The following is a 17,781-nucleotide window of genomic DNA, read 5'->3' as shown; positions in this document are numbered from 1 at the left end:
GGGGACACACCTTGTCTCCCGTCAGATTGTTTGTGTTGTGGATTCTTGTTTAACTTTCCAACCTCAACATCAATTTACAAATTACCGACCAGTTTCCTTAGTACCCCAATTTTCTAAAATTATCGAGAAGCTATTTAATAACAGGTTGGACACATTTATTAATAAAAATGAATTACTAGTAGGTAGTCAATACGGACACACAGCTAACATTTCAACTTCTATGGCACTGATTGAAATCACGGAGGAAATTAGTAATGCTATATACCACAGAAAGTGTGTGGTAGCAGTATTCATGGATCGTACAAAAGCCTTCGATACAATTAATCACAATATTTGAACAACAAAATTAGAAAGGTACGGAATCAGAGGATTAGTCTTGAATTGGGTTAAAAGCTACCTAGCAAACAGGAAGCAATTTGTAAAGCTAAGGGAATACACATCTGCGAGTTTAAATATCACGTGTAGAGTACCGCAGGGGTCAATATTGGGACCAAACCTGTTCAATTTGTATATCAACAACATTTGTAAAGTGACAAGAAACTTAAAGTTGGTATTATTTACAGATGATACCACTGCTTTTTGTTCTGGGGGAAGCAAACAAGAGCTAATTAAAAAGGTCAAGGATGAAATGGCCATATTAAAGACATGGTTTGATAAAAAAACAGATTATCCTTGAACTTGAGTAAAACTAAAATAATGCTATTTGGAAATAGCAGAAAGGATACATACGATCAAATACAAATAGATGGAGTGGATATTGAAAGAGTAAAAGAAAATACATTTCTGGGGATCATAATAGACGAAAAAATGAATTGGAAATCTCATTTTAAAAAATCCATTTGTTTATTAACAGAATGAGATGAAACTGTGTACTTGACATATGGAGTGGATAGTCTTTGTTGACGGCCATCAGTGGGTGACGCCGAAATGAGACTACTCCTTCGCTCCACATTAGCAACAATAAATTGACTTTTGGTAGATTTACATGCAGCGTATTTATTCAGGGTGCTTATCCAGAGAAAATTAAAATAGTTGTTTACTACTACCCACCCCTGGCACACTGACTCTTGGCCTTGACCTTGGCTGCCCTACCTGACCGAGTCTGAACTGGTAATAAGAGTCGAGTTTAAATCCCCCTGTGTTCAGAGGCAGCTTAATAACAGCCAACCTGCGATTACTGCTCCCAGCCCAGATGTTGACTTTCCCTGTGATTGCCAGGAGAGAGAGACTATTACAAGATATGTTGTGTCTCGTCACTCTCGCCTGTGCTTTTCATTTTTCAATGATGGTAACGTAAACGCATTACGGCAACTACAGGAGCCCTGAGGTGGGGAATATAATGCAAAGTCGAAGGTGGAGCTCTCAGGAAGAACAACCCACTTGCTTTTAGTGTTAGTTCCCACCTTGTACATGTCTAATAGGCAGATTGGTAGTAAGTAACACAGCATGGTGCATGACCAGACTGGATTAAATGTCTGTGTGTGGTTTTAGTGTTATCTCACAACACGATTGTGAAGGGATGTTCTCATCTCATAAACATCTTCTATATTATGTAGCAGAGTTTCGTATCACCCCATATTGTTAAATGAATACCTCCCTGACACTGTCAGTCAAATATTGAGACTAGTGATGGCATGCATGTCTATACGCGAGTCACTGTCTGAACACCCAAGTGTTGCATAATCTCACACAAAGCGGCAGAATGATGATAAAGTGGAGTAGTGCATACGATGCATCGTCCAGTCTGTAGGTCGAAATGTTGTTTTACAGAAATACATCATGGGAATTAGCCATCTGTCACCTCATCAGTTTATAATAATGAATTGGCATTTTCTTGGCAGGTTTTTGAACATATACTCTTGTACAACTTCACTTCCGAACTGTGGTAATAACAACATTTCCTGCTTTGAGTATGTAAAGTACGCCTGCGTAACCCACACACGCACAGCATTTGTGTTTGTTGTCAGCTAATAATAGCAGTTTGGCAAAGTTGTATTCATTGAATACATAGCCTATTGGAACAACAACATGACTGCAAATTGTTGATTGACTATGTGACACTACGTTTGTGTTTTTGTGTACACGCCACGGACATTTTCATGAACACCAACAGCGGTGAGTGGCAGCCATGAACGCCAGTTGTAATTTATTTGGGCCAAATGAAAATGTACAATTTTTTTTATGCAATTTAATTCGCAATTGTAAAAAATATAGACATTTTCATCATTATTCAGTAGCAAAATTTTAATCAGTGGTCCCTTTTACAATTGATATCATGTATATTTTTTTAGCAGCTCGCTGGTGCAGTAATGTAAATTAATAGAATTGTTTGACATCTTATTTTTAGTGATGTCACTCATTTTCCTGGTCACTCTTTGCTAGGCAGAATTCATGGTCAATAAAAAACAATGCATTTTCCATATGCAGCTCCCGCTATGCCGATCAAATTGCAAACTACGGATGTGCAGGAAGCCAGACTGACACACATGGATACAAGAAAATTCCAAAAGTTCAAACAGTGTATGATAAGACGCATGAATCTAACAATTAATCACTGCTGTATATTAAATCTATAATACATACTGGAATTAGATCTCCGAGGGAAGTCTGCATGTTGTCCTCGTGCGTGCATGGGTTTTCTCTGGTACTCGGATACTCTAAATCAGGGGTCTCAAACTCAATTTACCTGGGGGCCGCTGGAGATAGGGTCTGGTTGTGGATGGGCTGCATGAAGTATTGGGAATATGGCTGGGAATCTCGGGGTACCCCACAATACGGTATGATACGCGATGCACAGCTCCCGATAATGGTAATATCTCGATACAGTGATAGGGTGAAACAAAAAATAATTACATTTCATAGTTTGTATTTTGCTGCATTCAGCTGGGATAGGCTCCAGCTTACTCGTGACCCTAATGAAGGCAAGCAATACAAAAGGGGTGGAATTTTTGCAGCATATTTTAACCAGACCACAAGCAGCAATGGTACAAAAAGAATGAGGATGTTTTAGCAACATAAGTGGAAACAGGATTTTAGCTTTGCTGTCTGAAAAACAGTAAAGCTATTTTAAACTCATTCAGAAAACAGAACATCTCATGTCTCTCAAGTAGATCAAGTAGAATCATATCAAAAAGAAATATTTTTTATAGCATTTACACTACTCCTCCATGTCTAGTCGCGGGCCGCAAAATATGACCCGGCGTGCCACAAATGGCCCGCGGGCCACAAGTTTGAGCCCCCCTGCTCTAAATAGTCCATAGGTGTGAATGTGAGTGAATGGTTGCTATGTTGTATTTTGTTATGTGTCACCTGGGGTAGGCTCCTGCTCACCTGTGAGCCTAATGAGGACAAGCAGAAAATGAAAATGGACGAACATGAATTTTTGAGCCAAGTGATGATTTGAGCAATGCAAGCATGTCCAAACCTATGAGCCATCTCAGACTTGAGGGCCCCACAAGAGTCAGAAGTAATCAAGGGTCTAGTCAAGATCGGAGTGAAGGTCAAAAGCAATGTAACTGGACACTGGCCAGCGAGTGACAGCTCCACTGATGCTTCACTAAAACACAAACCACACTGGCCCAGCCTCAAATGTCTCACATAGTCAGACTCCTCTGTCTTTGACTGAAATGCATTCCTGGAATATCTTCCTGGTATTCCTGCTGTGTGACCCTACTACTACCGCAAAGTAGTATTGGGCAGGGGTTAAAGGTGACAGATAGGAAGAAGAATGACCAAATGTTTTATCAAAGTACAAGTAGTAATCACAGCATTCATTGCCTGTGTTAGTTTTGTTGTCCAAAAGCACCACAGTAGAAGGAACATCTGTCGAAAATATATTCAGTGCGTCACTATTAATATTTCGAGCATAGAAGTTAAGTTAATATTAGCATGACATGTACGTAATGTCGCATCATTGCCGTCATCAGTAGGCCAGTGAACATTTTAATGTGATTGTACAAATGTTTGCATCTGTTCCTGAGACAGAATTACACACGCTGAAATATCTTCTTTTCTTGGCTCGTTCCGTCATCTAAGTAGGTATATACTATGTAATATTATTAATATTATCACCTGGTATATTACTATATATTACTACATGGGTGTCCAAAGTTTGACCCATGGGCCATTTGTGGCTCAGAGCTCAATTTTTGACTGGCCCACACCCTAGCATAAAAATAACGTTAAATATCTGAATATTTGTGCCACTGGCAAACCCCAAATCCAAAATGACCTATAACCACACGGAGATGGATTGAGGCTGTTATAGCTTAGAATTTCTTGATCTACAATCGATTGGTTTTGGTATGTTAGATGAACTTAAAGTGATACACAAAATCCACGTTTTGTGGGAATTTTTTTAACCTGCCCTGTCCAGCCAATGGGGCAAATAGTCCGGATGCCCTGACATGCTAAACATATTTGCTCTGCCAGGGAAAAGTGTAAGATACACTTCTCCTGTTACTACTTACGGAAAAAAATCCACCCCTTTTTTCATATTATTCTCACATGTATTATTTGATTCTTGTTGCATTATAACTTTTTTTTCTCTTACAGTCACAACTGTATAATAATACTGATAATTTTACAACTTCTTTGATGTTTTGTGGTTGAATATGGCCTATTACTAGTCAGAAATGCACATTTAATACAAGTTTATGTTCTTTGCCTAAATTAAGCATTTTTCTGCATTAAAAATGGCTAAATGAACTAAAATAAAAATATGAGGCATTCAGGAGATGCATTCAAAGACGCTGTAGTATGCTACGCTGCTCACTAGGTGTCAGTAATATTACTGTAATGTTTGGTGAGGCACACAAGCCTCTTATGTCTTATTTATGTCTTATTTTCTGTTATGTCTACTATATTGGGTAATATGAATGTAAAGGTGACTATAGGGGTGTTACTTCATGTCTAGAGGGCGTTAATAACGTTAAAAAACGTATTTAGAAGGTTTGTAAACAGGTTATCTATGCTCCAACTCCACAAATATTCCATTTATAAATAAGGAATCCCAGTATACTTTGCATAAATTCACTTATCACGGTCATGTCTGGAACTTATTAACTGTGATAAACGAGGGACTACTGTACACTCTAATAAGACTATTCCTAACCCTTCCAAACACCCACACATACAGTATAATTTTATGTGCATACAGATATGAGAATATCTGTGGGTACTTGCCAGATTGTTTTTATTAATATGTTGATTAAATACCTTCAAAGTAATGAGAACAAATTGAGATTTATACATGAAGTATGCAGAAAACATAATTCAGCCTGAAGGTCACAGCAGGGAGTATGCACACCGCTTCTTAGAGTCAAATCTCTGTGATGAACGGCAACCTCCCCCAAGGGTAGTAGACTGGGGAAAGCCCTGTTCCCCACGGGACTCCTCCTCCTCCATTAGCTAATTTTTGATCAGCTGGCTCCTCCATCTTTAATTCATACGTCTTCATGCACAGATGCCGAAGGTTACTTTTAATCAACCGATTACTCCCCTCGGTCAAGAACTATGCCCTGTGCCCCCCTTAAGCCATGCTGGATCCATGTGGAAACAAAGACAGGCGGATTTAGCCTTTATTGCTCTGTTCAGTAATATGGTACTCGACCAGTACAAGGAGGGTATTGAGGTTCTGTGAGATTGCCGCTGGCCCACTAGAGAGCTAGAAGAAGGAGTAGAAGAATCTTGGAACTTGCAATTGTATCCATTGGGATGGATAAAGTATTTATCTATTTCTGTAAGTCTACATTCAGTGAAGTCACAAATGTTTGGATATGTAAAATCATAAGCCGTTACTTCAGCAAGAGGGAGATCCTTTTGTGGGGAAAGTAAAGCTCTCCACTCATCTGGAAGATTTGTTGACAAAGACCTGGAAGGACCTTTTGCCAAGATTTCCATTGCAGCCACACAGAGCCTACATATTTAATCTCACCTCACTTTGTGTGTTACACTACTCACTCGGCATTTCGGAAATTCCGGTGAAATCCTTGAATTTGGCACCAGTTCTTACTCATGGATCAGGCGACAAAAGCCTACATTGTTTTCAGTATTGTGATTTTGTGCGCTTAAGCTATTGTTCATCATGATTGGTCATTGTATATTATATTTGATCAGAAATATAAAAAAACCCAAAGACTTAAAATAGTTTGAATACGATAAAATGTAAATATAATTTTAAAATGTAAAAATATAAAAAAAACTTTTTGTATGTACACAAAAGGCCTATTTATCTCAAATATTGTCCACAAATCTGTCTAAATTGATGGTCATTAGTACTTATCCTTTGCCGAGATAATCAATCCGTCTCATAGATTTGGCATATCAAGGCACCGATGAGAGGGCATGATCATTGCACAGGTGTGCCTTAGGCTTAGTTTTATCACACAGCACAGATCAAGGCATGCTGACTGCAAGAATGACCACCAGACCGCTTGCCTGTGAATTGAATGTTCATTTCTTTACCATAATCCGTTCTCAAAAGCGTTTCAGGGTATTTAGAAATACTGTACATCCAACCGGCCTCGCGACCGCAGACCACATGTAACCCACATGTAGCCCTACACATCCAGCATCTTCACCTCCGAGATTGCCTCTGATCTATTGTTCAATACCTTCCTGTGTTTGTGTATTCTATGCACACAACAGGAATCTGGAGATCTCCTGTCAGCTATCAGGGGCTTTTTACATATTGAGCCCAGATAAAACGGAAGTGTTTGCTTGGCTTTCTATCCAGACGGAAATATTGTCCACAATATACCCGTTCACATGGACTTGCAAAAGCGAAAGAAAATAATGTAATGTGCATCCCTGGCCAGTAGTTGGCAATGTCACTTGGTAAAGAGACACCACGTGCATGCAAACCAACTGCTTGCCTTCAGTATGTAACTGCTTTTTGAATACACCTCGAGTGTATGTATGGTTTTAGATTTGAATCGAGGTGCTCGAATTACTCGAGGAATTGTTTCACCCGTAAATTTCACTTTCACTTTCTTTTACTCGCTGTCACAAGACCAGTCTGCCTCATTGCCTTGCGAGACATAATGGAAGTTCAGGCTAAACCAAAGTCCTTGTCCATCCCACGCCATGGAGACTGGTGCAAGCTTGCTCTAGTGATAACTCGATCAAAGTGTGTTCGTGCAAGAGAAAACTAGTTTCCAGTCGCATAATCTAGGTATGTTAATCCGATTTCTAAAATGCCAAACATAATTTAATTAAGGTGCCTTTTAAAAAGAAGGTTTTAAGCCAATTCATGCAATAATTATTTTTTTTAAGTGCATGTCAATGTACTGAATGTAGCGACACAACTACTTGTTACTCCGCCAGTTCGCCAACGTATTACTCTGCCTATGTATTACCCCACTGCGCGCACATAACTCGTTCTTTTTCAGAAAATTCATGGCAGTGTAGCTGTAACCACAAAACGTCATAACTCGGAACGTAAGCTGTACACCGAGTACCGCCTGTACTCACTCTTGTGTGCTCCTGCTGTTCACTTTGCTACTGTGATGTTTTTTCCTCCATTGCAGAGCTAATAAAGCTGTTTTCTATTGTCTTGCCTATGCTTTGACTGAACACACATGTTGAAAATGACCACTGTTTTTAGTATTTTGACCAACTTAAACTCTTGAGACCTAAAATATTTGCATTTTTAGGTTCCACTGAAAAATTCTCTTTAGTAAACGGTCCCTCCATCCGGCAACTAAAGGCCATTCAATACTCTTGGTTGGGTGTATGTTCGCTCACGCGTCCATGACCTAAGCTACACGCCAAGAAATAAACTTATCATCTGTTGTTTCCTTATTATGTTGCATTTATTAGCTTTCCCTTTTGTCAGGACTTTTGATCTGATCACTTGATACTGCCTGCACTTGTGTCCGCAGCACCTAGTCCTGTGTCAAGCCCTAAAATATTTAACACTCATTCATTAGCACGTCTCTGTAGAAGCTGTCGAAACTCAAGCCACCAGCTCTCGGATACAATCGTCCACATGACGGGGATTCTGTGTCAGAGAGCTTGATGGGACATGAGGCCTATTTTCATGAGTTAGATCACTGTGTTGTCAACCAGTTCTGTCCCAGCAGTGTTCCACGTGCACAGTGACATGCAGCATGAGGAATTTGAAGCAAACACAAGCTGAGTTATTCAAACATCTGCTGACTGGAAGCAAGGGTGTGCGTTTCGACCACACTTGCTACCAACATGCAAGAAGTAGTCACATTGAGTGGTGAGCCGGGCCACACCAGCTGATTTAAGCTGGACAGGGGGGATACGTCTGACATGTGCCTATTGTGCCCCAGCTGGCCTTTGTTTGGGATATTTCCGCCTGGTTAACCTCCAAGCGCTCAGTCAGAGGTGACTGCCTTTGTTCTGACTTTAGTGACAAGACTCTTTATGAAGACGGGGACAACGGGGAGGAGTTTTGAAAGAACCATCTGTTGCTGAGACGGCATCCGACTGAGGCACAAACTTATTCAAAGAAAGAAAATGATCAGGACAAATGCACCTTGAGCACCACGGAAGCTGAATACACCACCTTCCTTTACCATACCATCGGGTGTTAAAAAAATAGCCTTGGGCCCAGGGCAGCACGTTGAATAATAATTATTATTGTGACCAAAATTATCACGACATTGTTCAAATTTGATGAAAATATGCTCACACTTCAACCATAGTCCTCTTTGTCGGCCCAACAATTGTCAATTGATGTTCCTCTGACTTGTTCTTACAGTTGACTCACAACTTTGCAAAGTTGCTAATCAATAAAAAAGCAATAATTGCGATACTGAAATTTGGAAACAGTACGAAACTGTCTGAAATGTTACCACGGTTCATCCATAAACTGTACAGTCGTCCCTTGTTATCGCGGTTGATTGTTTCCAGACTTGACCGTGATAAGTGAATTTCTGCTAAGTAGGATTTAATATTAATATAGTTAGAGCATAGAAAACCTGTTTATGCCTTTCTAAACAAAACAACAGCCCTGTAAACATCAAATAACACCCCATAGTCACCTTTACACTCCTATTGTCTACACCACGTTGCGCAACACTAATGCGCAGGCTACGGGATCACTGCAGGGACACAAGAGACAGCCGCCGCTCATAGGATGTTAGCATATAGCAAGCTACCAAGCTAACTAGATAGCCTCCAATTTATTTGTTTGAACACTAGGTTCCCAAAGTGGCGTACGCGTACCACCAGGGGTACGCCAGTTGTCATAGGGGTACATGAATAAAAATGAAAAACAACAATTACACGTGTGCATGAACACCTCACGGTGCAAGGACAACGCAGCAGAAAGGAGACAGAGCATGAAGTTGTTCATTGCTCTGTGTGCATTATATGAACAACTTTGATGATTTTTTTGTGCATCAGGAGTGTTTCATCTTGAAGATTTATATTGGTGTTCCAATCCCTGCTAGTTAAATGAATATGCATCCTTAAACCATAGCCATCGTGAGTAGACAAAACATTCAAATTCACGCCATTCATACAGAAGGATGCCAACATCAGACTGGAAAAAAAGACATGTAGGACGATTACTTATCTAATTATCAGTGCTCAAGTCAAATTATCAAAATATGACCATGCAAAATACACATTTTTGACCCAAAATTAGCCAATTGATTATGTTCAATATTTCAAGTTAATTAAGATAAAAAGTTGTATGTTTTTTAAGTGTGGGGATACATGGCTTCAGGTCAAATGTCAGGAGAAGTAAGTGACTAAAAAGTTTGGGAACCACTGCTCTGAACGTAAAGCATTTCAAACGGAGTGGGGAAGTAGGACAAAGTAAGAAGTCAAAAACGAATCAGTTCCATACGGAATGGGAGGAGAACTTATTTTCACTCTTATCATGTGGGCTGACTACGTGCAGTGTCACGGTTATGTAATCTAATGTAATGTCTCATGAATGGAACATTACTGATGCCTAGTGACCAGAATACCACATATGACCTGTCTAAGCTATAATAAGCCATAGTCAACCACAAAACAGCGATCATTTATTAATTAATGAATTTTTGAAAAACCTTCATAGGGCGAGGGTGTTGTTTAAAGCATTTTGTGCACACACTTTTAATCTTTACAAATCTATATTGCGATCTGCTGGTCTGGCATGTCTGGCATATCTTTATTTTCAGTAGTTTTCGTAGGTCTGCGTGAATAAAGATCCTTCTGAAAGCTACGGTTTTTCAACTTTTCCATGTTTTTACCATATTGTTGTGCATGTGCACCCTTTGTGTAACGTTACATGATTTTTGTCAGCAGCTACTACTGGTAATATCCTCCTTGAGTCAAGTTCCTATGATTTCCAGTTACATAACAGCACCTGATTGTCTTATGTCGTTGGAATAAATCCGAATAATCTCCCAAATGGACGCGGCTTTTCTTTTCCCTGAGTGGGCCAAACATGCCAAGCTGGTACCGGGCAGAGGCAGTCCTTCTTTAAAGCGTGTTAATGTGTCGACACGTGCTGTAATTACAGTAATAGCTGTTTCTTGTTTTTTTTACACACACTGGGAGGTGAAACATTATCACATATGCGTACCCTTCCTCTCTCCTCCCCGCTCAGCCTCCTCTTGCTAATTTACACGACCTGGCAAACTGTTGCCCCTCGAGGTTTGGGAGAGCCACATTTAGCCGTGCTCCATTAGCCAAATGAAGGGAAAAGGATGGAAGTGGCTTTGGGGGGGGTAGTTTTGTCTAAGAAATAGAAACCCAACTTGTATAATCATTTAATATATAACTAACTACTCTTATTGTAGTGTATAAACAACTGTTGTTTGTTGTCCCTTTGTAACGTGTTTTATCCTGTGGATAAGAGTGTGTGTGTGGGGGGGTGGCTGGACACGTGGCCCGGCCCTTTTAAATAGTTAATGAGGATTGATGTCTGAAAGTGGTGACCTTGTACTGTATAAGGTTACCAAGTGGAATCCATGCATATTGATCTGTTCAGTTTTATGCTCTGTTGGACACAATTCCCTTTTGTCCCATGTTTCCTGGACCACTTTGGTGCTGATTAACAGTGTTTAGTGACTCAAAAATTGCATTGAAAGGAACGACTGGCTTAAAGCAATCGCCCTGTAGTCTTCCACTTACGAAATTATTGTTGGGCTAAAAGCCACATTTGTTTGTGATGCTGACAAATACCAGTGTAGTCATCCGGCAGGCATTCTCTTACCGGCACTATAAAATGTGGTCATTTCTATGTACCTTCTTCTACTGACAGGAAATGAGACGCGTACTTCATTGCTCTTTGTTATTGAATTGTTAATTCATATGACTGCAAAGGCTGGAAACATAACCTTGATGCATACAGTAAACATAAACTAATAAATACTACCCTACTTGACCCCAAAGCGAGTGGGCTGGAATGATGACAAATGGAAAATAAATTCCCGACTCTATTCCTCACTAAATTGAATGGACATTTGCGTGGCCACCACTCCATGTGTTTTTATATAAATTATTGATGTAGGTTTTAAATCTGTGAAATAAAATAACCCACCAACAAACAAAAGATGGTCAAATCCCCTTTATTTGTAGAATTTGTGCTTGGGGGAGGTAAAAAGTTCTACAATTGCAGCCTGCTGATAATAGATTTAAGCCCATTTCTTGGGCACATGTTTTGTCTTGTTTGTTGGTCAAAGTACACAAAATAAGATAGTCATACCTGTCAAAATCGACAAAGTAGCACTGCTAAAATGATATAAAAATGGTAGCATTATTTCTTAATATTTTTGAAATGTTTACGCATTGTGAAAATTATTCTGTTCATCACTGGCGGTCGGTGTATTTGGTACCTGAGCCTTCAGTGTGGACTTAACCAGCCAGAATTGTTCTCAGCAGACACTGTGAGGGCCAGTATTGTTTTAAGAAAAATGATTATAATAATATATATTCCCTTATGTTGCCATTCAGCTCCCTTGCACCATCCAGCTGCTTAAAAAAAAAACAAAACCCTAAACCCTAAACTCTACCACTGTACATAATGTAAGTGCCAGGTTGCTACAATACCATTATTATAAAGCAAGACACCCACTTAACTTAAGGAAGTGGTTTGAACGGAGTGGGGAAGAAGGACAAAGTAAGAAGCCAAAAACTTATTACTTCCACATGGAATGGGAATACTTTTTTTCACTGCATCATGTTAGACATGCCATGGCTGACTCCATGCAGTGTGAAGGTTATGTAATATCCTGTAATGTCATGTCTCATCAGTGTAATATTACTGACACCCAGTGACCAGAATACTACATATAACTTATCTATCAATATTGTTGCCATATTCACACCGCGATGTAGCGAGGGACGACTGCAATTTCTCCTCCTCAGTCAGCCATTGTGGCTGTCAAACAGTTTTGCTCTGATCAGCCAATCAGAAGGCAGAAAACGTCTATCTGGCTGACGTTAATGTAGGCCAGATAGACGTCCCTGAGAGGTGAATCTGAAATCCGACTGGTTAAAGAAATCATTGCCCTATTGCTAATAGGGTTTAAGTGACATGGGCCAGCACTCCTAATTCTGAAGGCCTGGACAGATTACATTGACAAATAAAATTTGATTGGACAAAAAAAAATCTAACATACGCATGTACTACTAGAAGCAGCGCTGAAGAAACACATTGTGCAGGTCTTATCCAAAACCTTCTGTTGAATACCTTTCACCTGTGTATATATGAGTTTAGAATGCCATGTCAGGAACTTTATGCAGCTGTAAAGTAAATGTAAATGCTTTGCTGGCATTAGAAGCACAAAAGCTACAAAACCACTTTGTACCGCCATTGTTGCGGTTGTGACATACTCACACATACATTTCACACGCGCTCTGCTTTTAGCGTTTTATATGGAAACAAAAACAGCGTCTTTTTCAGAAACCTTCATATTGAGACCTAGTGCAGACTATTGTGTAACGAAAAGGCTAAAACACCACTGTTTTGCCCCATGTACAGTAAATATTCAGATATACTGTAGTACATGGTTGCGCAAGTGACTGACAAAGTCACGGGATGCAAAGTAAATGTAACAACTTCAGTCTACTGGACTAACCAGAAAATTACTACTCACTCAGCATTCATGCTAACAAGTGTTTGCTAATTTCTTTACAGGGGTCCCGTGTGTGGCTGAGGCATAAAGAACAGTTTCTTCCCTCCACTGTCAGCTCCTGTGATGACGCATCTCTGGTCCTCATCACCGACTATGGAAAAGTAAGAAGCCTCTTCATATTGATCACTGGTGCTGCCACCTAGTAATCAATTGAAAAAAATAGGGATTGAATGGAGACAGTGAAATGAATATATTGAAAATAGTCTTATGCATATAAAACTAGAATTGTAAAACTATTTTTAAAGAACTGTTGTGTTAACAGTTTTGAGATGTAACAGTGTTAGTTAGAGAAGAACTACAGAGTCAGCTGTTGATGATATCATAGACGGGTGATGGAGGTGACGTCTGGTTCCTGCTTCCATGTAGTAGCAAGTAGGGATGTCCTGATCCAATGTGGATATTGGATATCGGGCCGATATCAGTAGAAATAACAATACAGTAGTACCTCGCATAATGTAAACCTCCTTTTACGTAAATTCCACTGAACGTAAAGAATTTATGTAAATTTTTCACATCGTAAGGAATTCTATATAACGTAAAGCGTCAAGTCCGTGCAAGCGACAGAGACACTAACAGAGTACACTTGGTGACGCCTTCTGGCTTCACGCTCTCATTAGCTGATTATCGGGGCACCGCCTACGCTCTCATCTCATTGGCTGATTATCCAGCGCATCCATGTTTGTATGTGAGCTCCCTTCCTCATCGTAGTCGCCCTTAAACTAGTTCGCACGCATTGAAATCTCTTTTTAATTTGTTTACCTTTCTTTGTGTTAAAATTACCGGAGTCATGGGCCCTAAACCAAGTGTAAGTGAGAAGAAAAAAAGGGCAAAGTTGTCGATCGAAACAAAGCAGGAAATGATCCAGAAGCATGACGGTGGTATGAAATGAAGTGATGTTGCTAGACTATACGGCCGTTCCCCATCGACCATTATACCTTATTTACCTTATTTTATATTGGAATGTTACTCTACTATGTTTATGCTGTTTTGTTATATTTTCCCACCATATTTGGTGGACTTTGAATATTTTGAAGGCCCAAAGGTGTGAGTTTGGGTTGGGATTAGGCTATTTACATGCATTTTACGCTTCGTATAACATAAAATCCCTATAACATTAAGGTTCTTGGAACGGATTATTTACATTGTAGGTGCGTCTACTGTATTGGATTATATCGGCCTCCATTTCAAATGTCTGATAGTTGTCAAGTTCTTTTGGGCATAGCCAGCCTGCACTCGAAAAGGCTGAGAAGATCGCAGTTTTATTTCATACCTCAACTATTTACAGCAGCTTGCAGAGTAGCTTGATAACCTTTGAATCAAAGAGGAATAGTGTCAAATTACTACTTAGACCACCGAGGGCCACATTCTGAAAAATGAAAAGATGCAGGGGCCACTTTGATATTTTGTAAACTAACACAGAGATATGCTAAGAAGCTATATGTAGCTCAAGAAAAGATTTCAGCTTTTTTAATATAGGTATTTTATATTTTATATAGGTATATTTTTTCCATAATAATGACTTTATTCTTGTAAAATTGCGACTTTTGTTCTTCATTCGATTTTGACTTTTTTTCTTAATATTTAGACTTTATTCCTGTAAAATTACTGTTCCTACTGTTTTGTCCATCTGGGTTTTTTTTAAATTTCCCAACTATTTCATTTCAGCTTCCCTCTTTTAAATTATGTTCTCGTAATCATAACTTTATAACTTCCATCCATCCATTTTCTATACTGCTTCTCCTCTTTAGGGTCGTGGGGGCATGTTGGAGCTGTCTTTATAACTTTATATCTTTAAAAAAAATTATGTATTTTTTCTTTATTTCAACATTGTTACTAAAATAATATTTTTCCTCATTTTACAAGTTTAAGGCAACGTACTACATTAGCGCCAAACACTGAAATTTACGTACGTGTGACACTGTAAAATCCAACAGCGCTCAAATTCACAAATATTCATTTGACAAATAACGTGTCTTCTTCATTGTTCGGCGGTCCTTGAACACGCCATGTGTGATGCAGATTGAGACTTTTGTGTAAGACTTTCTCCAACGCTGCACAGACTGACGTGTATTTTCTATTATTCTTTGGATCCAGAAAACGTACCCTAAAAGCCCCCATAGCCTGTCACTTCCAGTACAATGTACATCATTAAGGGGGAGGGTGACCCAGTGTGTATGCAGGAAGTTCATGTACATGTGTTTCATGCAGGGCTGCTGTGGGATCAACACCTTTTGTAACTCCGTAAGAATGAGCTTATCTGTTTGGCATTGCATGGGTGTCGCTGTCTGGAGGAAATCCTGCTACACGTCGTCGGAAATAGAGATTTTGGTGGTGATGGGCGCATGAAAAATAGCTTGAAAAGTAGGTTAAAACAGAAGTGTTTGTGTGTGTTCTCTCTTATCTAGTTTTTGCTTTCTACTGACATTTTGGCAAGGTACTAGTGGCCATAGGAAGTACCTCTGCGGGTATCAAGAACTAGTTCCGTCCACAGGATCAAGAAATTTAGCGTCATTTCCACATCTTGTCCGTAAAGCATCTAACTAACAGCAGACCAGAGAGAATATTAGCTGTTTTCTGCTGCGGTTTTGAACTACTGACATGTACCCCTAAAGATGGTAATTATACTGAGAGAGTCCAACAGTGGTTAATTTAATGACATACAACTAACTCACTAATTAACGTTAAGGTGACCATGTTTTGATGACCCAAAACCAGGACACTGCACGACAATGAGATATTTCAATCTCAACGATGCCTTATAATTTCAATACATTTAAAAGAGGGGTGTTCAAACTTTTTCCACCGACGGCCACATACTGAAAAATGAAAGGGGACAAGGGCTACTTTGATATTTTGTAAAACAACACATTTAGATATGCTAAGAAGTTATATACATTGTATAATTTCAAGAAAAAACTGTATGTGAGCTTTGTGATATAAGTGGAAAAAGTGTATTATTAGTATGAACTTTGGTCTTTGCTGGGTTTTTGTTCCAATTTTCCAACTATTTTAACTTGCTTCTTGAATAATCATTGTAAATTTTCTTCTTGTAATAGTGTGACTTTGTTTTCATAGTATTTTGACTTTATTTCCATAATATTTTAACCTTTTCACCAACCTAATTTCAAAATATGACAACTTTATTTTCTTTTTTTTCTCATAATATTACGACTTCATAATATTTTGAGTTTATTCTTAAATTAAATTAAATTGTGCCTTTTTTGTCATCAGAATTTCTCTTAATTAGTTTTTAAAAAACATTTCCAACTATTTTTATCTTGTAAATTTACTTCTTGTAATCATAACTTTATTTAATAATATTTTGACTTTATTCTCGAAACATTGTAACTTTTTCCGCAACCTAATATCCCAAAAATTACTACTTTTTTCATTGTTTTGTTTGTTTTTCATAATATTACGACTTAAAAAAAAGAAAAACGTCTTCCTAATATTTCAATCTTATGCTCCTAAAATGATGTTTTTTCCTCATAATACGTTATTCATAACACGTTTTACATTTTTCGTTCGATTACAGCTTTTTTCTGTGAATATTTTGACTTGAATCTTGTCAAATTACTTTCATTTTTGCTGATGCTGTTTTTAGCTTTCATGTTAAATTATGTTTTTAGAATGTGCCACGGGTCAATAAAAAAAACAGCAAATAGATACCCCTGATTTAAAGTATGCTTTTTCTGCATTGACATAAAATTGTTATTTTACAAAATACTATCTGTAACCATCTTTTTTCCATGCCACTTATCCTCATTAGGATCGGGGGGGGGGTATGTTGGAGCCTATTCCAACTGACTTCGGGCGACAGGCGGGGCCCACCCTGCACTGTTCGCCAGCCAATCGCAGGGCACATATAGACAAACAACCATTCACGCTCACATTCATACCTATGGACAATTTTGAATTACACCCCAATTTCTAAAACTTAGGCGTTCGAACCACAGTTGTGCATGACGTCATGCGAGTCTTTAGCATATTGCCCGGGGGCATCAAAAGACTACTGCTGTAGATGTACCTATCTTTCTTGTTTTTATTTTTTGCTGGGCTTTAAGAGAAGAAAGAAGAAGAAGAATTTATTTCTGTCATTCTTTTTTGGGACACTGGTGTTGGTACATCCAGGTGCCATGCCAGTCAGGGCGTGTTTGGTAAATGTATCCTGGCAGTGTTTTTTCTCCCCCTCAGGGGCCGTGATATACCATTACCAGTCACTTCAGTGGCGCTGCTCCATGCCTAAAGTGCTCATCTTGCAGCCTCTGGAGAGGAGAGTGTCTGGGCTTGAACAGGCTGACATGGCTGCTGTCACATTTACCATCACATCAGCATTTGTCATTGCCTGTAGACCTGGAGGAGAGGGATGGGTGAGGGTACACAAAAAGCTAAGAGGTCTTGTGTGTGTGTGTGTGTGTGTGTGTGTGTATGTGTGGATCCATCTGTGTGTGTTTTATGTGGGCAGATGGCACCAGCTGGATTAACAGTGTGTGTGTGTTATTTTGAGAGCGGTGCACACAAAGAGAAGCAGGAAGTGGTCCTCTTATCTGACCTCAACCAACAGTCAGTTTAGTAGTAGTAATTGTATCATTATTAGGCATGCACAACATTTTTGTTTGAAGCCGATACCGATGCCGAAACTGATAACTTCCTGCTTCGCAAGACCGATAAC

At 39.1% G+C, this 17,781-nt stretch overlaps 1 protein-coding gene across 4 annotated transcripts in view; it reads left to right on the top strand.

Moving 5' to 3' along the window:
* The window catches only part of myo10l3 (myosin X, like 3), a 98,955-nt gene that overhangs the window by 22,959 nt on the left and 58,215 nt on the right, over nucleotides 1–17,781 (top strand). For all 4 annotated transcript variants that reach the window (XM_054788379.1, XM_054788378.1, XM_054788377.1 and 1 more), the window contains one exon: nucleotides 13,112–13,210. Coding sequence is in view for 2 of the 4 variants with exons in the window: in XM_054788377.1 (XP_054644352.1) it covers nucleotides 13,112–13,210 (99 nt within the window). In the remaining 2 variants the exon portion in view is untranslated. The remainder of the gene's footprint in view (nucleotides 1–13,111; nucleotides 13,211–17,781) is intronic.

This window comes from Dunckerocampus dactyliophorus, chromosome 9 (genome assembly GCF_027744805.1).
Source record: "Dunckerocampus dactyliophorus isolate RoL2022-P2 chromosome 9, RoL_Ddac_1.1, whole genome shotgun sequence".
NCBI lineage: Eukaryota > Metazoa > Chordata > Actinopteri > Syngnathiformes > Syngnathidae > Dunckerocampus > Dunckerocampus dactyliophorus.
This window is presented reverse-complemented; position numbering and strand designations above follow the sequence as displayed.